This window comes from Cucurbita pepo, chromosome 7 (genome assembly GCF_057944985.1).
Source record: "Cucurbita pepo subsp. pepo isolate OVF chromosome 7, ASM5794498v1, whole genome shotgun sequence".
Classification (NCBI taxonomy): Eukaryota; Viridiplantae; Streptophyta; class Magnoliopsida; order Cucurbitales; family Cucurbitaceae; genus Cucurbita; species Cucurbita pepo.
The window spans coordinates 2,482,437-2,506,763 of NC_141804.1; the positions used below are offsets into that span (position 1 = coordinate 2,482,437).

The window sequence follows — 24,327 nt, forward strand, 5'->3', positions numbered from 1 at the left end:
AGCGAGAGTCCCACATCGATTGGAGAAAAGAACGAGTGCTAGCGAGAACGTTGGACCTTGAAGGGGGTGGATTGGTTTGGGAGGAGAAGTGTGGAAACCTCTCTATAACTAACTCGTTTTAAAAACTTCCCGGGATAGCTGGTATGTACATTAAAAATATTCCTTCTCTCTTCAATTCATAATTAATTCGAGTTTTTTTAATAAAAAATAAATTTAATTAATTATACGAGCTTCCTAGAATAATTTCTTGTGGTCAACGCGAAGAGCCTATGAAAAAAAAAACAAAAAAAATTGTATTTTTTTTAAAACAATACTTTCTCTCTCCTCTTTCTCTCTCCTCTTTCTCTCTCTAATGGAATTTGATCGTACCACCAATCTCTCCTCTACAAATACCCTCTCTCCGCCTCCCCCCATAACCTCTCCCACCACCACCACCGCCACCATGATGCTAAAGTCGCCGGAGCTTCCAGATTTGGTCTATGTTAACCCACCGGTGCTAATCCGGCCGGCAAACCCAACCCCAAAACACTCAATATACCTCTCCAATCTCGACGATCAAAGCTTCCTTAGATTCTCCATCAAATACGTGTTCGTGTTCCAAAAGGGTGTCAGCTTGTGCAAGCTCAAGCGCTCTCTCGCCATTGCTCTTGAAAATTACTACCCTCTCGCCGGACGTTTGAGGGTCAGCGGCGGAGGGCCGTCGTCGGAATTTGATCGGAAGCTTGAAGTAGAGTGTAACGGAGAAGGGGCGGTTTTCGTTGAGGGTTTTATGGATTTCACGGCCGAGGAGTTTCTTCAAACGGCGGATACGCCGAACAGGTCTTGGAGGAAATTGCTTCATCGCTACGAAGCTTCGAGTTTCTTGGATATTCCTCCCCTTATCGTTCAGGTTCGTTAATCAAAACCCGACATTAAAATTGCAATTTAGTTCTAAACTCAACATTAAATTGCAATTTAGTCCACATAATTTTAAGAATAGATCGAAATTATATTATTTAATTAATTGAATTATGGTCAAGTTGATTAAATATTATATTTTTTTAATCCTCTTGTTCCATTTTCTCTCTCTAAACCTAGTGAGAGAAGAAAAAAGAAAGAACTTTATTGTTGAAAGCATAACATAACATGTCATTGAGAGAACACTTTCCAAGCAAAGTTTCAGCTGCTCTTTTCTTTTGTGGTCGCAGCTTTTGGGTGGTAGAGAAAGGACTCCTTCAATAGTACTGTCTCTTACTTTTTTCACGATACAAAAAAAAATTATTTATTTATTTTAACGTGCAAATATATTATAAATTTAATCTCTTAAATTTTTAATTTTATACTTTATAATTTTCTTAAACTAATTTAAATCATGTACAATAAGTTCCTAAACTTTTAACTGTGTCTAATATGTCTCATTAAACTATTTAGTCGTAAAATTTAGATCAATTTAATATTGTTAATATTATATATATATTTTTTAAATTCAGGAGAAATTAATATTTTTATCACTAAATTTGAAACGATCAAATTCGACCTACTATATATATATATATATATATATATTTTAATTCGGGAGAAATTAATATTTGTACCACTAAATTTGAAACATTTCGATCAAATTCGACCTACTATATATATATATATTTTTTAATTTGGGAGAAATTAATATTTTTTACCACTAAATTTGAAACGTTTCCATCAAATTCGACATACTATATATATATATATATTTACCACTAAATTTGAAATGTTTCGATGAAATTTCTGTTTTTTTTTTTTTTTTTTTTTTTTGTATTTTTTTAAGGAAGATGTTTTTTTTTTGGGTAGGTGACAAATTTGAGCTGTGGAGGGATGATCCTATGCACCGGAATAAACCACTGCCTGTCGGACGGTGTGGGTACGTCACAATTCCTGCATGCGTGGGCCCACATCACAACTAAACCCAATCTCCCTCTACCAATCAAACCCTTCCATTTCCGCCACGTGTTCAAACCCCGCAACCCTCTCCACGTCACTTCCCCTCATCCTCAATATTCCAAAACTACCCCTTCTAACACCACCCACAACAACAACAACAACAACAACCTCCTCAACCTCCTCCGTTCCCTCCCTCTCCGCCCCGTCTCCGTCCCCTTCTCCGCCGCTCAAATCCTCCGCCTCAAACGCCGTTGCATCCCCTCCCTTAAATGCACCACTTTCGAAGCCCTCGCCGCACACACCTGGCAATGCTGGCTTCACTCTCTCACCCTCGCCACCGTCGTTCCTCTCCCTCCTTCACTTCCCGTTAACCTTCTCTTCTCCGTCAACGTTCGTCGCCGCCTCCTCCTCCATGAACCACCCTCCGGTTATTACGGTAACGCCTTCGTACTCGCCTGCGCTCAATCCTCCGTTAAGGAGCTCAACGCCGCTGCCACCTCCGCCAATATCCACCACGGCGTCACGCTAGTTCAACAGGCTAAGGCTGCTGTCACCGATGAGTACGTGCGGTCCGTGGTCGACATGTTGGATGATAGAAGTGTTAGAACCGACATGTCGGCGAGCTTGGTGATTTCGCAATGGTCCAAACTTGGGCTTGAGGATTTGGATTTCGGCGAAGGGAAGGCGGTCCATATGGGGCCTCTTGCCAGTGATATTTATTGCCTATTCTTGCCGGTCGCCGGAGATGTCAACGCCGTTAGAGTCCTGGTGTCGGTGCCGGAATGTGTGGCCCACAAGTTTGAGGTTTATATGAAGGATTGTTGTTATAGTGACGATGAAGATGAAGATAGAATTAATAATGATAATGGAGAACAAAATAGTTTCATATGAAAAAAAATATATATATATTATATAAATATAATTATTTCTTTCCAATTTTATTTATTAGAAATATTTTGGACTCGGGATGGATGATCCTAGCAGTTCCAATAGGATTCACAATCTAACCCAACCCTCTATTTTCGAATTGGGTTGAACTGTGGTAATGTGGTAAATCTCAAATATCAAATATTCATAAGTCACAATACATCACTAACATCGGTTACAAACGTTAAATATTCTTAATTTTCGTAATAATTTTAAAAGTACGGTACGGTAGGGTTAGGTTATAATCCTATTTCGGATTGGTGGTTGACCAGTTTGAAAATATGTCAATTTACGAACCGACCCAAGTTTTCAATTTTTGAATGGATGATCTAAGTTAGTCGGATTCTCGAGTCATTTGAACACAGTATGGTAGGGTAGGGTTAGATTGTAACCCTATTTTTGGAATTGACAGGTTGACCCGGTTGAAACTATGTCAATTTACGAACCAACCAATCTAATATTTATGGTTTTGATAGGATAATCTGAATTGGTCGGATTCTCGAGTGATTTGAACACCTCTACTAATTATGGCTAAACTAGGCTAAAAGCTTGGTAGGATAGGGTTAGATTGTAACCTTATGGCTAAAAGTATGGTAGGATAGGGTTAGATTGTAACCCTATTTTCGGAATTGTCGAGTTGACTAGACTGAAACTATGTCAATTTACGAACCAACCCAAATCAGAAAAAAAAAAAAAAAAAAAAAAAAAAAAAAATCTAACATTTATGGTTTGGACAGGATAATCTGAGTTGGTTGGATTCTCCAGTCATTTGAACACTTCTACGGTTAAACTATGTTAAAAGTATGGTAGGGTAGGGTTATATTGTAACCCTATTTTCGGATTAGCCGGGTTCACCTGACTGAAACTATGTCAATTTACGAACCAACCCAAGTTTTCAATTTTTCAAAATTCAAACCAACCCAAATCGAGAAAAAAAAAATCTAACCCAACTCCACGTAATATTTATGGTTTGAACTGGATAATCTTAATTGATCAAATTCTCGAGTCATTTGAACACCTCTACTGGATACTATAAAGAACATTTTCAAACATATTAAATCTCATCTGATCTATTTAATAATTTTAAAATCGTATAGTTTAGGGTTTAGGGTTTAGGGTTATTGTTAAAAAATAATATCATATAATTAATATTCGTTATGCTATATAATATTCAAACCCAACATAGAATAAAGATAAGATATAGGAAAAGAGGACTTTGGATATCTTTTTAATTGGTTTGGCCATAATGCCATAGTCAGTAGAATGATTTATTAGGCCTAACACTTTATTTTAAAGCTTTTTATATATATGACTATATATTTGATAAGATAAGAATATTAATCAAATAAATATTCCATACATAGTAATTTATGGTATCTGGTCGAGAAGTCTGTGTTTGAACGCATTTAATTGAAATTTACCTAACATGGTTCGTTAATGTTCTGATCAACCTAACCCGAGCTGTATGGTTTGGGTAGGGTTGTAAATTTATTTGAGTTCTATTAAGTTCAGATAAACGAAAATTTATGGATTAGGTTGGTTCATGAGTTCTTCGACTAAATTGAGTTAAACCAAACTAACAAGAAAGATTTCTTATTATTTATTTTCTACGTGACTATGTTTCCGAGGTTTGTCTCTGTCCCTCGGCAGTGTTGTCTTGGTGTCTCTCTCTAACCCTTGGGACCCAACTGTTAATAATTCATTTAGCTGCTCGTAGAATTTAGCTAGCTCGGATTCAAACGTATGATATTCGTTCGTGACGGACAATTCTGCCCCTGATATGACATCAACCTCACTATTTATCTTCTTAGATGGAGATAAATATTTGTCTGATTTCCTTGTCTCACATCGCGGTGTTTTTTAGTTGACGACGAGATTTTTATTGGGGTTGGCTCGTTTGAGCTTCCCTCTTCTGATACGATAATGACAGCGAGTATAGGTTCATCATGGCTTAGATCTTGCCGACATCTTTTTCGAAAAAAAAAATAATTTTGAAATTTTTTATCAGAGGTGCGTCTTTCCCGGTCCTCTTGTACCAGGGAAAAGTCCTCTCAATGCTCTAACACCCACCCAGATATGGATCGAACTGTCTCACAACGTTCTAAACTCAGCTCACGTACGATAATAGAGTAACTCTACAGCCCAACCCTTGAAACATACTACAGCCGCAGGTGGCGAAGAGCCGACATCGACGTGCCAAACCTTCCCGTCGATGTGAGCTCTTGGGGAAGACCAGTCTGTTATCCCTAGAGTAACTTTAATCCGTTGAGAGATGACCCTTCCACTCGGCACCGTCAAATCACTAAGGCCGACTTTCGTCCCTACTCGCAGGTGGGTCTTGCAGTCAAGTTCCCTTCTATCTTTGCACTCGAGGGCCAATCTTCGTCTGGCCCGAGGAAACCTTTGCACGCCTACGCCCTCAAAGTTTAAGTCGAAATTGAATAGTAAATCTTAATTAAATATTTCAAAATAAATAAATAGATCAATTTATTTTTATTAAAAATAAAAATTTAATTAAATGATTTCAACTCAACTCAAAAAAATTTTAAAATTTTTTTAAATTTTAACAATAATTTAATTTGATTAATTAAAGATTTTTTAATTTAATTTCCCTTTTTTTATTATATCTTTTAAAAGATTCTAAGAACACATCTTGAAGGTTGAATGCATTTTTTTGGTATTAAAGTAATTAAAAAAATAATAAAATAAAATTTTAACTTTTGTGGCGTGGCATTTCTCCACTTTAATTTTGTAATTAATTAATTCATAATTATTCCGATAAATTTTTAATTAATAAATTTAGAAAGGACCAATTAAACATCGACCACTAACCAGATATCAATTTATAATTAATTCAAGTATTTATTAATGTCTTTATTTAACTATATAGTATATTTGATTGATTATTTAGACTATGGTCTCAGAGTGATGATAATTTAAATTTAATATTAATAATGCCATATCTTTTTTAGAATATGATTTTAATTAATACTACCTGCCACAGATTTCCACTTTTTAAAGTAATTTTTGGTGTTTATTAATCATGGATCTAATTATTCTTTCATAATTATAATAACACGTTTCCTTCAACCATATAATAAAAAGTTAGTGCTTTCATTTTCTCACTTTCACTTTCTCACATATATGGATTTCTAATGATAAACAAAATTAGGGTTTAGGGTTTAGGGTTCGGTAATTGTTTGATTTTTTAAAATCAGCCCGTAAATACTAATTTTACTTATAAATTTCATAGTTTTCCTTTCTACTGTTGTGAGAATCTTCATTCGTTCGGGAGGAGAACGAAACACCGTTTATGAGGGTATGGAAACCTTTCCCTAGCAGACGCGTTTTAAAGCTTTGAAGGAAAACCCGAAAGGAAAGGCTTAAAGAGGACAATATCTGCTAGTGATAGATCAGGGTCGTTCAAATGGTATCAGAGCCAGACACCGGACGATGTGCCGCCTTCTCGCTGTTCTCCGAAGGGGGGTAGACACGAGGCGGTGTGCCAGTAAGGATGCTGGGCTCCAAAGGGGGGTGGATTTGGGGGCGGTCCCACATCGATTGGAGGAAGGAAAGAGTGCCAGCGAGGACGCTAGGTCCCGAAGGGGGGTGGATTGTGATGTCCCGCATTTGTTGGGGAGGAGAACAAACCACCATTTATAGGGGTATGGAAACCTTTTCCTAGCAGACGCGTTTTAAAGCCTTGAGGGGAAGCCCGAAATGGAAAGCCCAAAGAGGACAATATCTGTTAGCGGTGGATCTGGGCCGTTACAAATGGTATCAGAGCCAGACACCGGACGATGTGCCAACCTTCTCACTGTTCTCCGAAGGGGGGTAGACACGAGGCGGTGTGCTAGTAAGGACGCTGGCCCGAAAGGGGGTGGATTTGGGGGCGGTCCCACATCGATTGGAGGAAAGAAAGAGGGCCAGCGAGGACGCTGGGTCCCGGAGGGGGGTGGATTGTGATGTCCCACATTGGTTGGGGAGGAGAACAAATTACCCTTTATAAGGGTGTGAAAATCTTTCCCTAATAGACGCGGAAGTCCAACAGGGAAAGCCCAAAGAGGATAATTTCAAAAACAAAAACATGTTTTTGAACCACGACCAAAATTCTTATCATATCGGGACTAAACGATTAAAAAAGCTAAGGGAATAAGAGTTAATATTAGTGATTTCGGGATTTGTTCACGAACCAAATTAGGGTTTTTTTTTTCAACGAGCATGTGTTGAAGGGATTCAGACCTAATTTCGTCCTCTTAAGATCAATAGTATGTATCTTAACGAGCTGACAACTAAATCGTCTAATTAATTATGTTTAATTTTTATTTAATTAAAATTAAATAATCCAAACTACAACGTAGTACTTTAAACCTCATCACTTGCAACTCAATTAAAGATATGATTAAAAATTACAATCACATGAATTTTAGCTACTCTTTTTGTGGTAACCACGTATCTAGATATGACGAAGTATATCTTGAGCTAGGGCTATAAAGAACGTTCACTATCTAAAAGAGTCTACGTAACCTATAAACCCGACTTTTCAACAGTCAAGTTTGAAGCCTCGTATGACAAAAGATGTCATTCACTTGTATTTTGGGATGAGGTGGGACAACATCAGCTCTCGGGACCTAAAGTTCATATCACTATTGAAGCTGTGCAGAAGATTAAGATGATGATGTAAACATCGTAAAGTAGACAGAAAAGCTTCTGTTTTGAACATTTTACCCTATTTTCTTAAATAACGATTGGGTTAGTGTAACGACTCGAAAATTTTCACTTAATTTAAGGTCGCTACTGTATACATATTATAAACATTGAATGCAGAAATACTTCATTTAAACTTTCATAAAACATAACGTTCAGCTTAAAACACAACCATGGACTTACGTGTTTTGAAAACACCTTTAAAAACGACACAACAAAAGACTAAATAAAATAAATAAACGTTTAAATTAAAAACATCTTATTGTAGCTTAAGTCTAAGAAAATAAATACGACAACCCTATGCATGTGCCATGGTCTCGACCGAAATGCCTTGCTTTAACTTGAAATAGAGGTAGCACGTAGCTTGAGTATTTTAAGAAATACTTAGTAAGTAACCCCACCGTTGGGGGTTAAATGCAAAAAACATGCGAATGCAATGACGGGATCTATCATATCAGTGTATTTTTTCCTACGGCACTATTCTAATGGGCAGCTTGGATGTGTACCCTATACTTTACACACAGTCCATACGTGCGAGTATGGGCTCACCAGACAGTTCGCATACCGCTGGGCCCATACATAAATAACGACTGGGTTAGTATTGAAAATTCTAACCGTTCGCGTTCGTGTAAAGCGGAGGGGTATTTTGGTGTCCCTTGGGAGGGTAGAAGGGGCAAAGTGATGGGAAAAGAAGGGCATGAGGAGACATCGAGAAGGGTCTTTTTAATGGGGGGAGTGGCATTGCTCACACACATACACACACCCAATATGAAGTGTTCAATAATGAAGTTAGGCAGCAAAAGACAGTTCACCCAAAACCATTTTTTAATACCCAAAAAGAACACAAAAGTGGACAGTCTCATCCCACTAGCTATGTCTTAATGGATTGTTCTAAGCTGTCCACTTATCCCCTCTCTTCTTCTTCTTCTTCTCTTACATCATTTTTTGCTTTGAATATGCTTATGCTTCCCATGATGACAAGGAAGTTTCAATTTTATTAGGGTTTTGTTTCTTGTTCGAATCTCGTAGATAAGACTTTCGTAAATGGTTTTATCCGTCTTTGTTCTTTTCTTTATTCAAGTAGTTTTTCGTCGGTAAGTTAACTGTGAGATCTCATATCGGTTGGAGAGAGGAACGAAACATTCTTTATAAGGGTGTGGAAATCTCTCCATAACCTTTATAAAAACTTTGAGGGGAAGCTCGAAAGGGAAAGCCTAAAGAGGATAACATCTGCTAGTGGTGGGTTTGAGCTGTTACAAATGGTATTAGAGCAGCAGACAATATCTATTAGTGGTGGAGTTAGTCTGTTACAAATGGTATCAGAGCTAGACACCAAGCTCTGTGAATAAAAAAGAAAGTTGAGCCCTAAAGGAGGGTGGACACTGAATAGTGTGACAACGAGGATGCTGGGCCCCAAAGGGGGTGGACACCGAGCAGTGTGCTAGCGAGGATGTTGAGCCTAAAAATGGGGTGGACACTAGGCGGTGTGTTAGTGAGAACGCTGGGCTTTGAAGGGAGGTGGACATTGGGCAGGGTGCTAGCGAGGTCATTGGATCCTGAAGGAGAGAGGATTATGAGATCCCACATTTATTGGAGAGAGTAATGAGTGTCAGCGAGGACCCTTAGCTACGAAGTGGGGTAGATAGTGAAATCCCACGTCACATTGGGCGGTGTGCCAATGAAAACATTGGGCCCCGAAGGGAGGTGGACATTGGGCAGTGTGTTAGCGAGGTCATTGGGTCCCGAAGGAGGGAGGATTGTGAGATCCACATTGATTGGAGAGAGAAACGAGTGTCAGCGGACACTTAACTACCAAGTGGAGTAGATTGTGAGATCTCACATGACAGTAAAACCCAAAGAAAACAATACCTACATTTTAAACTTTTTGATAAGATTTTGAATTATTTAAAAAGATTTTATAAATAATATAAACCAAATTTGTAATTCAATTTAAGAAATAATATTAAAAATTTGATATGACATTTTTTGTATACTAATGTAATAATAATTAATTGTTTATAAATAAAAAAAAATAACTGATTGTAATTAATTAAATTTTTAATAATATTTTTAAGGGACCAATATTTTTATTTCTTTTTTAATTTCTAAAAGAGGCTTTTGGGTTGGCCCGGACCACAGCCGCTGTGGTCCATCGTTTTAACCACGGGCCGCCCATTTCTATAAAGCCCAAATTGGTTTCCCCATTAGCCCTTAATGGGCCAGTAGAATCCTAAAAGCCCAATGGGCCGTAAAATCGTGTTTGGTTTATTTTTTAATTTTGTGTTTAATAAATTTTTAATTTTCAATTTTTAAAAAATTTAATTATTTTACAATTTCTGATATATTGGTAAAAACTCATCGGCGAACTGTGTTTGGCGTTATTGCTAAAGCTTCGATTTTGAGGCGGCGGATTCTGTGTTTACCTTCGATTCTCCAACACCGTTTGTGTTCGCCGCCGATTCGGGAACTTCATTGATCCATCAGCCGAAAGCTTCCGCGTGTTTGCGTGGTTTCGAAGGAACCCAGTCAAGTCAATTCCAGTCCAATCGAATGTTTCTGCAAGTGTTTTGGTGACCGGAAGTTAGGGTTTCGTTTGTAGCTCAAACCGACACCCAACCCTAAATCTTTCCTTCCGGGCATTCTCACGTTCGTCGGGTAATTCGTCTTCTTGACCTAATTTGTTCCCTTTTTTTTGGTTCATTAATTGTTGGCTGCGGCAATGATTTATGGGTTCTTTTGGAATCGGTTGAATGTGTTGTTCTAATAGTAAGAATCGGTTGAAATGCTTTAGTCGATTTATCAGTTCCTCCACTGTCCACTTCTTCAGGTTGTTTTTTTGTTCAATCTTTGAGGAAAGAGTATGATCATTTGTTCTACGGTCACTGCTGGGTTTGTTTGAAGCGATTCAATGAGGGGAGAGAGTGAGAGAATGGCAAGACAGCAGCCCCATAATCATATGGAGAGTGGCATTCCAGGAACTGCATCTACTCTTTATGTCCAGGAAGAGCATTTGAACTCTGCACGTAAATGGTATTTCTGTAAACAGGAAATTGAACATAATTCTCCATCCAGGAAGGATGGAATTGATTTCAAGAAAGAGTCTCAACTGAGGAAGTCATATTGCTCGTTTCTTCAAGAGCTTGGCATGAAGCTGAAAGTGTAAGTCTTCATTAATTTATATGCATGTGACAGTTTGTGTATTTCTTTTATACATGTTTTTGCTGAGCACTTCCTGAGAAATTTGTAAAATTACCTTTCTTTGTGTTATCTGTTTTGTCATTGCAGATCTAGCTATCTTTATTCTTCAGTCACCAAGTTTTTTGGCTCACATAAGTTTTGTTTGGCCATCTATTATCGTTGCTAGTTAACGCTTTCATAGTTTCATGGGGGATTTTGATTTAGTTTATTATGGAATAGGAAGGCTAGGAAGAGAACAGCTGGAAATATGGATATGCTTGTGTTTGAATTTGCACTAGTATTGGTCTAATGAGCTTAGGAGTAAAACACGTGGTGTTTGGGTTGAGATTTCTAAGATATGATGATAACTATGAAAGCGTTGAACAAATGATCATTGGCATATTCGTATTTGATGATAACTGCTACGTAGATACACCTTAGAAAATATGTTTGCTCCCCATAGCTGGTCAAGTAAACCACACTCAATCTTGGGATGGGAAGGTAACATTTTATGGTAATCTTATTTATCGCTCTACTGTCAATACACACCGCCAACTCCCATCTTTTTTTGGTGTTGAGGTAGGTTGTATATGTCCTTTTTCAAGTGATTCCCAAACCTGTTCATGAAGGATTTTATATTCATCTGATCTCATTTTATAATGTGGTAAATGAGGGATGATAAATCCTGGAAGAGAGTCAATGTGATGTTGAATATCTCTCAATGGTGGAAAGTCTATTGGTATATTTGGGAATTTGTTTTGATGGTTGAATTGTGAAAAGTTGACCTTCGCTTTCACTTTTTGTATCATCACCTTGTTAAGTGGCATGCATCCATTTCAAGGAAATCTCAAACCACTTGGTCTTTGTAACTGCCATTTCAAGTATATCACAAACCATTTGGTCTTTATAGCTATTACCTAGGTACACCGGAACTGTACATATTTCGTTTATTTGTGCTTCATCTTCCCTCTTAATCCAACCAACCTTATATTGTGTTGGATGTGGATCCACCATAAGATTAGGTGTGCTAACAAGCTTTTCTTGAAACCGTATTCTCACTGCTTCTGCTATCTATGATGACCGTGCATATTTTCCCATTTATTGTACATCTTGTCTTAAAAGGGGATGCCTTCATGGATTGGATTCAGTCATTGGAGTTAAGAGGTGGATGATACATGATTATTCTTCACCTTCAATGGATTCAATATGTGTTATTTCTTCAGATTCTCCACATATGCCGTCATCCAAATTGTGATTGTCCTCAATCAGTGCTAAAGAGCAGTCTTTGAGGGCATTCATGGATAGATGTCCACTTTGTCCAAACCTAAAACATTTGCCAACGTTGGTCTGTTGTAGGGATTGGTGTTCTTTTTGGTTGTTTGTTCTGCATATTCGATTTCTTTGATTTTGGTGACCCACCTTCCCCTGTAGGTATTCCTTGATTTTTCCCAGGATGTTCTTCTGGACATTTTCTTGAATTCCTCATTATTTTGTTCTTCAATAGTTGTTGCCCAGGTTATGGCATCTGAAAGATATCCCGAGGATTGTAGCTGTACTTGGTTTTTAATATCAGATTGCAGGCCAGAGACAAAGCTTGAAACTCGATGATGCTCATTATTGACCATACTTGTAAAAGCACTTTATCCGTGGATTTCTTCAGTATATTCGTGCACCGTGCGCTTTCAAGATTGCCATTTTATAGTTCTGTTGTATGCATTGTGCATATTGCTTATGGGCATAGCGAAGTCTCTCCCTCCTTTCCATCATTCTCCAGATTCATCACCATCATCACTGATCAACTCTCAAGCACTCACAATTATTAGAAGAAAATTTCTTCAACTGTCCTCTGTTCATATTTAAATAGATTCAACTATTTCTTCTGCTCTATTCTTTTAGGTGAGAAATCTCTCTTATAATGGATGATTCTTCATATAACTTTTTAGCCACACCTCGTTTGTTTTCACTTACGGGCCTCTAAAGGATTGGACCTGGCACTTTTTTCTGTAGCCCATTTTGGTTGCTTAAATGTTGATGATTGTAGCTATATGTAATCTTTTATCTTACTGCAATAATAATTACTTTTACCAAATTTTCGCGTTGATCTGCTGATTTGTATATCTTTCAGGCCTCAAGTAACAATTGCAAGTGCCATGATGGTTTGCCACCGATTCTATATGCGTCAGTCCCATGCTAAAAATGACTGGCAGGTGCGTTGATGGATTAAAATTTGTTTTCTGCATTCCTATACTATAGTAAGCCCATTGATATTTGAAACGTTACAATGCAGTAGTCTCTCAAGTTTCCTTAAAAGAGGAAATACTAATGCATCATACCGTGAACAAGTTGATAATAGTTACACAAAAGGCCTTCCAACTAGAATTGATTGTGAAGGAAGAATAAATCCTTCACCAAGAAGCAGCCGTAGCGTTTAATGATTTCAAGTATTTCCTCCATATATTTGTTCCTTTCTGTTCAAAGACCCCTCGAAGTAATATTGACCGTGTTGACCATAGTAATTAATACTTTTTTTTTTTTTTCAACTGAATGTTATGAACCTCAAGATAACATTAGCTTGCTTCCAATTGAATACCCATGTGAAACTGAATCCTTGAAACACTGACACCCCAAATTTTTTGCTTTAAGAATAACGAGAAAACAGATGATTGTTGTAACGCCCCTAATTTTCTTGACCTAATTAGTGACGTCACCCATGCGTGTATGAATCATAAAGCGAAAATTTATAATAAATAGCTTTGGAAACAACACCAAGGTCTTACATAAAAGTTCAAAAACTCGAAATAAACATATCTTAGAATAAGAAAACATTCGTTAGCTGAAAACCGAAAATTTAAATAAAACAATCATTCAACGATTTAACTTAAAATCCCAATTAAAAAATAAACGGCCCAACAATGCCCTCTCATCAACTTCTATGGTATCCTCAGCCTCCACCATCAATCGTGCATGGGTGCCTTGCCTTTACCTAAAAAATTTAGGTAGCACATGACTTGAGTATTTTATGAAATACTTAGTAAGTCACCCCACTGCTGAGGTTAGATATGCAAACACATGCAACATATGAGTGAGACCTAGCTTTCATAAACTTTACATGACCTTGGGCTCTTTTCTTTTTTGGGTAGGGTTGGTCGTGTGGTACTCTCCACACACGGCCCATGGGCCCACCAGGTGGGCTCGTATACGTACTCCTGGGCCTAGCTTGGTCGGGCACAACGTATTACACGTTCATCGGACGCCAAATAATAGAAAAGGCCTGCATGATATCATGGCGAACATAAATATCGTATTCTTACTTTCATGACATTAAGGGGAAGTATCCCGATGCAAATGACATATAGATATGCATGAGGTCCCATGTCTTTCATTACATGACATATTACGTAATACAAAATACGTTTCCTTTCCTTTATACAAATTCATAACATAACTCAATTATGCTAGTGTATGCGTGACAACGTTCATCACATTCATAGCATGTAATATTATCATAACATCCATAACATTTCATAACATTACCAGAAAACACAATCACTACATAACATGGTCCTATCATATAAAAATATGGTGCATGCAAAAGCCACAGGGCACGCACCAACATACATCATGGGCAGAAACGAAAGGCAAAAACAAGGGCAGAAACGGCTTCGGAAGGGCTGGACGAAGTTACTTGCGCTCCAACAGTAAAGTTACTTACCTCGATGGCCTTGGACGAAGTTACTCACAAAGCTAACTCCAAAGGCTAACTACTCCCTCGAAAGGCAAAACAAGGGCAGAAACGGCTTCGAAAGGGCTGAAAACCTAGAAATCGATATATTATGAGTATACAGAAACAGTTACTCCCCGATTCCAAACCCTTGTCGGCCGGTATACTCATAATATGTCGATTTCTAGGTTTTCGGCCTTTTTGAAGCTATTTATGCCCTTGTTTTTGACTTTTGAGGAAGTAGTTAGCCGTTGGAGTTAGCTTATCTGAGTAACTTCGGCCAAGGCCATCGAGGTAAGTGGCTTTACTATTGGAGTTAGCCTAATTTATGTTGTATGTTGGTGCGTGCCCTGTGGCTTTTGCATGCACCTTATTTTTATGTGATATGACCATGTTATGCATTGATTGTGTTTCTGGTAATGTTATGAAATGTATTGGATGTTATGATAATATTACATGCTATGAATGTGATGAACGTTGTCATGCATACACGTAGCATAATTGAGTTATGTTATGAAATGTATAAAGGAAAGGAAACGTAATATGTCATGTAATGAAAGACATGAGACCTCATGCATATCTATATGTCATTTGCATCGGGATACTTCCCCTTAATGTCATGAAATGAAAGTAAGAATACGATATTTATGTTCGTCATGATATCATGCGGGTCTTTTCTATTATTTGGCGTCCGGTGAACGTGTAATACATTGTGCCCGACCAAGCCAGGCCCAGGGGTACGTATACGAGCCCGCCTGGTGGGCCCATGGGCCGTGTGTGGAGAAGTACCACACATCCAACCCTGCGCAAAAAAGAAAAGAGCCCAAGGCCACGTAAAATTTATGAAAGTTAGGTCCCACTCATATGTTATATGTGTTTGCCTATCTAACCTCAACAGTGGGGTGACTTACTGAGTATTTCATAAAATACTCAAGCCACGTGCTACCTAAATTTTTCAGGTAAAGGCAAGGCACCAATGCACGGTTGACGGTGAAGGCTGAGGATACCATGGAAGTTGATGAGAGGGCATTGTTGGGCAGTTTATTTTTTAAGTTAAATCGTTGAATGATTGTTTTATTTAAATTTTCTGTTTTCAGTTCGAACTTTTATGTAAAACCTTGGTGTTATTTCCAAAGCTATTTATTATAAATTTCCGCTGGGTGACATCACTAATTAGGTTAAGAAAATTAGGGGCGCTACAATCGTGGTTCCCGTCTACTTTTAAACATAAACTTCAGCAACTTGGATTCATAACTAGACAAGGGCATCTTTGGATTTTATTTGCTGTAGCGTGGAAAATTGATCTTCCTTGATTAGTTCAGTGGATGTTTTTTTGATTAAGTTGGAAGAAAAAGAAAAAAAAGCGCCTCTGGAACAAACATTTTATGGATCTTCTTTAATGTCCTTTAAAGCTTGTTCCTCTAGGAAAAACAATTTGGTGAAGGAATGTTTTGTTCGGAGAAAAACTTGAATCTTCCTGGACCAGGTGGTTCACAAAGATTACCATCTCCATGGAGCGACAAGATTGGTTGGATTGTGTTTTGGGAGATGTCGGAGACTTCTAGAGGGAAGTGTTCAAGTGGGTAAATTTGAAGTGGTGGAGGGAAAGATCTCAGTTAGAAACGTCTCCTTAAAAGGGGCTTTCTTTGTAACGTTTCAAGTATCACTGAAAATTTGGGTTCTGTTTTAAATAACTAAGAATAAGATCCTATACTTCCTCATGAATTCTTTCTATTCTTAAGGATCTCTTATTTGTCTGTTGTATGGGATTTTGTTTTATAACTCAAACTTGTATACTTTGTTGCAGACAATCGGAACGACAGGTATGTTTCTTGCCTGTAAGATTGAAGAGACACCAAGGTTTCTGAATGATGTCGTTGTTGTGTCTTATGAGTTGATATACCAATGGGATCCTTCTGCCCCTAAAAGAATTAGACAAAAAGTACAATACTCTGCCTATTATCTTCTTTAACATTTATGTTAAGTGATTGGATGACCGAACGAAAATTCTGCTTGTAGGAAGTTTTCAACAAACAAAAGGAACTAATCTTGATTGGGGAGAGGCTTCTATTGTCAACGCTTGCATTTGATGTCGACGTTCAACTTCCCTACAAGCCACTCGTTACTGCTCTAAAAAGATTAGGAATGGCTGCTGATCTTGGGAAGGTGGCCTGGAATTTTGTAAATGATTGGTAAAGATCTTCATCTTACTCACAAGTTTCTGTTTGCTTGGTGCTAGTTTGATGTAACTTTTTTAGTGAAGTGTAGTTTATCTTTTAGAGATTAATGTCACCATCATGAAACTTGTAGGCTTTATACTACATTGTGCTTGGAGTACAAACCCCATTATATTGCTGCTGGTTCGATATTCCTCGCTTCCAAATTTCAAAAAGTGAAATTACCTTCGGATAAGGGAAAGGTTTGGTGGATGGAGTTCGATGTTTCACCGAAACAGTTACAAGGTTGTTAAAAAACGAATCGTTGTACTCATATTTTATTGTCAGCTTGTTGGGAGCATTTATCATTTTCTTTGGAATTCTTGCAGAGGTTATACAGAAAATGTTGAAGTTATTTGAGAAAGATAGAAAACGAAACCTACCACCTTCAAAAGAGAAGACTCATCAGCCGGAATCTTTAGATGGACAGACAAGGGTTGATAGCTCCCAATCATGTATATCCAGCGTGACAATGTCCGATCAGCTTGATAGTCATGATGCCACGACGGAGGCCAGTGGCTGCAATGAGCCTGTACTGCCTAATTGTTGCCACAATCAGGAAACTATGAATTACTGCATCAGTCCTGTGGAAGTTTTACCCTGCCAAACAAGCGATACTGGGAGTTCAAGTAGTGCTATCGACAATGGTGATACTGGGATTTGTTGGAGTACCGAGCAAAATTATCCTGATCAGACCACACAGTCAACAACTGGTTCTGTATCTGTTTGTAAGGACTACAGTAAGATAAACGTATTCCAAATCAGGGAGGCAATAAAGAGAAGACGACTTTGTAGAGCTACAAGCACAAAGGAAGTACAGCCCATGAGCCCCGATATTGACAGCGAAGCATGGATCGAAAAGGAGCTGGAACACGGAATAGAGTTAGAATATGAATCGTCATTGAAGAAGAGAATAAAGGCATCTTGAAGTTTGCAATGCAATTCTTCTTACTGATAAAGTATCATCAATATTTTTCTTGTCAGAGATTTTGATTAATTCCAGGACATTGATACTGTAAGTATTAAGATTTTCAGCTTATTATTCATTCTTTTGATAGTTCTATCCTCCATCTCTTGTGTAGTCTAATAACGTACCACTACATGTTTATATGGAAGTGTATTTATATCACAACGTTCTAATCGTTCTTCGACGAATGTATTAGCCTTTATCATTAGTTCCATTTTGTATCTAATCTTAGTTACTTTCGTGATCTTTTCTTCTTTATGTGAGCGAGATAAAGCAGTTAGTTGTACAATTTGACCTTTCGGATATAAATATATGTACAGGTAATTGTTTTCAACACTCCTGATTTCGTCTACAAGATCGTATCACATTTATTTTTATGCAGTTTTGTTATATTGCTTGTTGATTTTTCCTCGTGTTTAGGTTGCTTGGATCATGTTAACACTAAACGTAACACGTTACTACCGTAATACTTTGTTTTACTGGTAAAATGCCACTGTTTTGAAGTTGGGTTCAGAATCTTTGGAGTTGGATATGCCACATTACTGTGTATTATTAGCTTTTGTCCTATGAATCTGCTAGAAGCCCAAAGCCATCGAAAGATTTAGTAGAAGAATTTATTGAGTCCAGGTACCTTTCCCTGCCCATAGGAGGTAGTTAAGCTTGATGCTTTTATAAGATTAACGCGTTTTATTGTTCGAGCATTGCTAAAAGAATTTTTCTTCCGTTTTCACTTTCAGAGATCCTTCTTTTAGGTAGCGGAGTAGTAGGACTTATTGGGGTTATATTGTGGGATCTCACATCGGTTGGAAAGGAGAACGTAACTCCCGTGGGCTTGGGCTGTTACAAATGGTATCAGAGCCAGACACCGAGTAATGTGATAGCGAGAAGGCTGAGCTCCGAAGGAAATGTGCCAGCAAGGACGCTGGACCTTGAAGGGGGGTGGATTTGGGGGTCCCACGTCGATTGGAGAAGGGGACGGTGCGAGCAAGGATGCTGGGCCCTAAAGGGGGGTGGATTGTGAGATCCCACATTGGTTGGGGAGGAGAACGAAACTCCTTTATAAGAGTGTAGAAACCTCTCCCTAGCAGACGCATTTTATAAACCTTGAGGGATAGCTCGAAAGAGAAAGCCCAAAGAGGACAGTATCTGCTAGCGGTGGGCTTGGGCCGTTACATATATGATATCACTCTCACTAACTTTTCTCTTAAAAACCTTTCACTCCCTCCTAGCAGAAGCAAATCACTTGGGAGCGCGGCAGTTTTTCAAATGCCCGCCGGTGAAATTCTTTATCCTTTTTGCTTGATTTTCTGTTCCTGGTGAGGTTGAATCATGCATAAGGGGATGTCATCATGTACATTGGCACCCATGATCTTGCATTGCTACTATTATACAAACCTCATAGACAGCAAGGCCATAGGGAATCAAATTGTATAAGGCAAAGCTTTTAGCTTACTTAGCATTATAGAAAGAAAGACATTCCCAGGCAGGGTGCTTGGTTTCATCCTCCTTTTGTGAGAGATCATTTTCTTTCTTTTCTTTTTCTTTTTTCCTTTAGTTAAATGGCTTGTCTCTTCCCAACACACCTTTAAATCTTATTTACTTTAAAAAACTCCTTTTAGAAACCGTGGAGAAACGTCTTTTGACTTGAATAGTATGTTATATTGAACTTTTATGTCGAAAACGATCGTCAAATAATTGCAGGGAATGAAAAAACTGGATCCTATCATATTTCGTTCTTATGTATCGAAACTAAACTAACGTCATCATGTTCTTTGAGTAGGTACGAGCATGGTGAAACTCACCAACCGTTACAGGGAAGGACCGTAGAGAAAACGAAAAAGCAAGCTTGTCGATTCTGCAACTCTGTGCATGGCTTGGAGCATACCAGTAAGTTTTAACCTCTCTCTAAGTTAATTTCTTTTAACCATTGTTTATCTGCCTGCTTTGTTGAGATTTAGAACAAAAGCTGAACTGTAATCTTGATTAGTATGATAAATTTGGATTACTGTCTGGAATTACTTCATTCATAGAACAAATTTTGCTCTGATAAACACCATTTGAGAAGGGGTTAGTTGAGTTTGGTTGTTTTTTACCCCAAGTTAAAAGCTATGGCTTTGTACTTTATAAAGGATACACCTTTTACTGAATGACAGGGATGAGGTGATGGACCCATATGCTATAAAGTTATCAATCATAGAAAATGGCTTTTTTTTGGGATTTGTTCATGGAGTTGAATTCCTATCTTCATTCAACAAGAGCGTGTACGTTTCTGTTTGATTTCTCGTGTTCTGTTTACTGTTTTCTACCCACAAAAACTCGATGAGGGTTTGCCCGTTTGCCCGTTGTATGCTAGGTTTGAGGGACTACTGTTGAGTTATGTGATGAATGATTGTTCGGCTTACGTGTTCTATATGTGTGTTTCTTGTAATGAAATGATGTTATGGGACCGTGCACGAGTGGGGAAACCTTTTGGAAATGATAGTGTCGAATAAAGGAGACGAGAGCTTTAGATACAAAAGAAAGGGGGAAAAAAAGAGGGAAATGTGGTCAAAGATATAAAGACATTTTGCATATATATATATATATATATATATATATATATATATGATGTCATATTTAATTAATTTGTTAAGAAAAATGTGGTCAAATAGGTCAGTTTATAGTAGCATAAATGATTTAATTATTTGATTGGTTGCTTAAAATTGTTTTATCCATTCTTTTAGGTACCAAAGAGAAGCATTATAAAAGGAGGTATGATTCATGAAGAGATGAGAGAACAGAGATAGCCTCTTATTCTTCTTCTTTTGCTTTTGCTCTTCTTTTTCAGCAATGGATTTCTCTGCTAATCTCCATCACCAACTTCAACTCGAGAACCAATTGCTTCTTGGTTCCGGGAACGGTCATGCTTGGAACCCCGACGTCACATTGTAAGTACTTTCGAATACTCGTTGAATACTTGATGTGTCATGTTTCTATTGATTCGTTAATTGTATGGTTTGTTGATGAGTTAGGAAACTTTGATCGAGAGGTTAGAAATTGGATTAGGAAAAAAGAACGAGTTTGTAATAGCCCAAGTCTACTGCTTGTAGATATTGTCCGGTTTGACCCGATACGTATTGTTGTTAGCATCACGGTTTTAAAACGTGTCTATTAGGGAAAGGTTTTCGTACCCCCCTTATAAGGAATGCTTTGTTTTCGTCTTCTACTGATGTGAGATCTCACAATCCACCCCTCTTGGGGGTCCAACGTCCTCGCTAGCACACCGCTTGGTGCCTGGCTCTGATACCATTTGTAACAGCCCAAACCCACTGCTAACAGATGTTGTCCGTTTTGATCCGTTGTGTATTGCCGTCAGCCTCACGGTTTTTTAATGCATCTATTAGGGAGAGGTTTCCACGCCCTTATAAAAAATGTTTTGTTCTCCTCTCCAACTCACGTGGGATCTCACAATCCACCCTCCTCGAGGGTCCAACGTCCTCGCTGGCACACTGCTTGGTGCCTAGCTCTGATACTATTTGTAACAGCCCAAATCCACTGCTAGTTGATATTGTCCGCTTTGATCCGTTACGTATCACCGTCAACCTCACGGTTTTAAAACGCATAGTGAGAGGTTTCCACACTCTTATATGGAATGTTTTGTTCATCTCTTCAACCGATATGGGATCTCACAATCCACACCCTCAGGGGTCCAACGTCCTTGCTGCCACACTGCTTGATGCCTTGCTCTGATACTATTTGTAACAGCCCAAGCCCATTGCTAGTAAATATTGTCCACTTTGGTCCGTTACGTATCACCGTCAACCTCACGATTTTAAAACGCATAGTGAGAGGTTTCCACACTTTTATAAGGAATGTTTTGTTCTCCTCCAACCGATACAGTTTCTCACAAAGTTCAAAAGACACAAAAGTGTTCGATGCTTACTCTAGTTAAGATTCAAGTTCAACTACGTGTACAACTAAATACTTCCCGGTCTTTCACATCCAATAATTACGTTTGTATCATTAATCCTTGTCGAGAATTTGATTGCAGTTCCCCAAGCTGCGAATTCGAGCCAAATTTTCATCTTCAGGACATGAATCCCGCTACCATTATCGACGGAGAGAGCTGCTACACATACACAAACCTGCAGCATTATTTCCATGGAAGCAAAGATAAAAAGTTCATAGAAAAAGGTGAAGAAGAGGCATCAGCTTCTTCTCCCAAAACCAATGGAACATTGAACAGCCATTGTTGCAGCTTTGAAGATTTGAACAAGATAGCTCAAAGCTGCTGCTGCTGCTGCTGCTGCACCAAGATTCATCCTACTCTTAATGTTTCTTCAAGGCAGCCATTGATGGCCGAGCTGTCGAGCTTTTTCGGGTTCGATCATACCGTCCCGTTCCAACAATCAACGAAAGTAAGTCGTTTTTCGGGTGCGATAACTTGTTTATATATATATTTTATAAAATTTATTTAGAATATATAAGATAAATATTAAATAATATAAATTGAAGATGCCAAACCATGAAATTACACAAGCAAAGAGGCCTTATAGCTTGAAGCAGCAAAAGACAATTGAAGCCCCTCCAAAGAAGCCGCGAGTGGAGCCACGCGCCACTTGCCCTCCTTTGAAGGTATGCTTATTATTTATATTATAAATATTATTCTTTTTTATTAAATAATATTAAATATAATTTTAATTAAAAAAGGGCATAAATGTAAATGAGTATATTTAGCCTTTATTTTTGGTAGTATTAAAAATAATTAATGCTTTTTTTTACATATTATAAAATTTAAATTAATTTTTTAATTATGGTTTAAACAGATTAGGAAAGAGAAATTAGGAGACAGAATTGCAGCACTTCAACAATTAGTGGCACCGTTTGGTAAGGTATGAAAAAACAATTTATTTATTTATTTGTTTAATATATAATATAAAAAAATATTTGACTTATTTTGTCAATTACGAAATTGCCCTTGCAGACTGACACGGCATCTGTTTTAATGGAGGCCATTAGTTATATTAATTTCCTTCAAAATCAGGTTGAGGTATTACTTCTTTTTTTTTTTTTTTTTTTTTTTTTTTTTTTTTTTGATAAAAATAAATTAAATTACAAATTTAGTCTCGAAAAAATTATAATTTAGTTTTTAATATTATTTTTTTAAAATCAAAGCCAAAATTATAATTTAAACTAAATTTGATAATAAATATGGTTATAAAAATGAAAAATATTTTCATATAATTTCTTTAATGTTCTATTCTAATATATTAAATGTATTTTTATGGAATTGATGAATTAAATAATTTTTTAGTTTTTCTAAAAAAGTTTTAAATAATATTTTCTTTTATTATTAAAAAAATTTGTTTTTGGTAAATGAAATTTGTGATAAATTAATTGTTCATTTTCATTGTTTCAGATGCTAAGCCACTCTTACATGAAGTCGTGTCGCAGCAATAACTACAAAACGACATGTCGGGTGAGAAACTCTTTATTTAATTATTTCGTTTCCAACCAATTTATTTAAAATATTCCAAACTAAAATTTTAAATTTTCAGAAAATATAATGTTATCGAATAAAGCTGATTTAATTTTGGAAAAATTCTAATTTTTAATCCCAAGTTGTATTAATTTTCACCATGTACTTTCATTTTTATTCAATTTAATTTCTAACAAACCCACTAATTTTACCGAGTTATTTTACTTTATTTTATATAAATTCACTATTTTTCTTAGAAATCTTTTAAATTTTGCACCAAATATATATTTAATGAACATATTTTTTTAATGATTTTTCAAACAATTTTTTATTTTATTTTATTAGAAGTTGACAATTACAAAAATTTTAAAATTTAGTGTTAAAATTACAATATTTATCTAAATTTTGAGGTGTAATCTAATGAAATTGAAGGGTAAAAATGTATTTTTATCTTATATTTGTAGAAAATTTAGTTTTAGTGCTTATCACAAAAAAATTAAATAATTTTACAGGATGAATCAAATGAAAAGGACAAGAAACCAGAGAGTGATTTAAAAGCCAAGGGATTATGCTTAGTACCAACGGCTTGCATTTCTTATTTGCCGGAAGATACTAGTACCGGCGGCAGAATCGGTAACATTTGGCCGCCGTTGACGGCGGCGAGTTTCAATCGGAGAACATTTTGATGGGTTTTGTGGATGAAAAAGGGGTAAATATGACATGTAAATACAAAAAGAAAAAAGTAAGAAAAAACTTACTAATGTGGAGTAAATTTGGTCACTCTCTTTGTGATGATGATAGAGATGAAGCACCTATGATCCATTCCTAATGGATGCTTTGTAAATTACTTTAAATTAAAATGATCTACAAATTTCACGGTTTTGCTTCGGGCTTCCCAAGAGGCCTCACTCCAATGGAGTTAGTATTCTTTGATTATAAATTCATGACCATTTCCTAAGTTAGCCAATACGGGACTTTCATTCAACATCTCCCCTCAAACAAAGTACGCCTCCCTTTAATCGAGGTTCAATTTCTTTTTCTTTTAGACTCAAATACTATGTTAGATGAAGAGATATTTGAAAAATCTAGAGCTTCATCTACAACCATTTTCTTCGTGCAACAAGCTAATGAACATCGAGAGTCTAACTCATTCTTATTTAACTCATTTCTATGAGCCATTTAAAAATTTATGGTGCAACTTTTACTTACGTGACTCACCTAAATTTTTTTCTGCCATCAACAAACTTTCACCGCA

At 37.1% G+C, this 24,327-nt stretch overlaps 3 protein-coding genes across 10 annotated transcripts; all 3 read left to right on the plus strand.

The window, feature by feature from the left end:
- The first annotated feature begins 346 nt into the window (after positions 1-346).
- LOC111798707 (alcohol acyltransferase 9) lies at positions 347-2,801 on the plus strand. Its single transcript, XM_023682012.2, has 2 exons — positions 347-889; positions 1,810-2,801. The coding sequence occupies exons 1-2, from the start codon at positions 353-355 to the stop codon at positions 2,788-2,790; spliced, it is 1,518 nt and encodes a 505-aa protein (XP_023537780.2). The 5' UTR covers positions 347-352; the 3' UTR covers positions 2,791-2,801.
- A 7,083-nt stretch (positions 2,802-9,884) lies between these two features.
- LOC111798533 (cyclin-T1-3-like) lies at positions 9,885-17,822 on the plus strand. Of its 2 annotated transcripts, XM_087125434.1 has the most exons (8): positions 9,885-10,188; positions 10,361-10,692; positions 12,215-12,606; positions 12,836-12,917; positions 16,239-16,373; positions 16,451-16,623; positions 16,742-16,893; positions 16,977-17,822. In XM_087125434.1, exons 4-8 carry the CDS (start codon positions 12,861-12,863, stop codon positions 17,573-17,575), a joined length of 1,116 nt encoding a protein of 371 aa, XP_086981560.1. In that variant the 5' UTR covers positions 9,885-10,188; positions 10,361-10,692; positions 12,215-12,606; positions 12,836-12,860; the 3' UTR covers positions 17,576-17,822. The 2 variants fall into 2 exon arrangements, with proteins under 2 accessions (XP_086981560.1, XP_023537515.2); XM_023681747.2 differs by lacking the exon at positions 12,215-12,606.
- Positions 17,524-23,948, plus strand: LOC111798534 (transcription factor bHLH110). Of its 7 annotated transcripts, none has more exons than XM_087125435.1 (10): positions 17,524-17,662; positions 19,395-19,501; positions 20,338-20,365; positions 20,442-20,541; positions 21,645-22,011; positions 22,109-22,228; positions 22,420-22,485; positions 22,578-22,643; positions 23,013-23,072; positions 23,585-23,948. In XM_087125435.1, exons 2-10 carry the CDS (start codon positions 19,484-19,486, stop codon positions 23,756-23,758), a joined length of 999 nt encoding a protein of 332 aa, XP_086981561.1. In that variant the 5' UTR covers positions 17,524-17,662; positions 19,395-19,483; the 3' UTR covers positions 23,759-23,948. The 7 variants fall into 7 exon arrangements, with proteins under 7 accessions (XP_086981561.1, XP_023537520.2, XP_086981562.1 ...); XM_023681752.2 differs by lacking the exon at positions 17,524-17,662 and adding an exon at positions 18,104-18,241; XM_087125436.1 differs by lacking the exon at positions 17,524-17,662 and adding an exon at positions 18,104-18,241 and having other exon boundaries at positions 22,578-22,637.
- Positions 23,949-24,327: the final 379 nt, after the last annotated feature.

What these genes read in the sequence shown, in the direction of transcription:
- LOC111798534 (XM_087125435.1), top strand. An exon ending in CGTTCCAACAATCAACGAAA is followed by an intron (nt 22,012 to 22,108) that starts GTAAGTCGTTTT and finishes TATAAATTGAAG; the next exon opens with ATGCCAAACCATGAAATTAC. An exon ending in CCACTTGCCCTCCTTTGAAG is followed by an intron (nt 22,229 to 22,419) that starts GTATGCTTATTA and finishes TGGTTTAAACAG; the next exon opens with ATTAGGAAAGAGAAATTAGG.
- LOC111798707 (XM_023682012.2), top strand. Translation starts at nt 353, where the DNA reads ATGGAATTTGATCGTACCACCAATCTCTCCTCTACAAATACCCTCTCT. An exon ending in TTCCTCCCCTTATCGTTCAG is followed by an intron (nt 890 to 1,809) that starts GTTCGTTAATCA and finishes TTTTTTGGGTAG; the next exon opens with GTGACAAATTTGAGCTGTGG.
- LOC111798533 (XM_023681747.2), top strand. Translation starts at nt 10,442, where the DNA reads ATGAGGGGAGAGAGTGAGAGAATGGCAAGACAGCAGCCCCATAATCAT. An exon ending in CTTGGCATGAAGCTGAAAGT is followed by an intron (nt 10,693 to 12,835) that starts GTAAGTCTTCAT and finishes TATATCTTTCAG; the next exon opens with GCCTCAAGTAACAATTGCAA. An exon ending in TTCACCGAAACAGTTACAAG is followed by an intron (nt 16,894 to 16,976) that starts GTTGTTAAAAAA and finishes GAATTCTTGCAG; the next exon opens with AGGTTATACAGAAAATGTTG.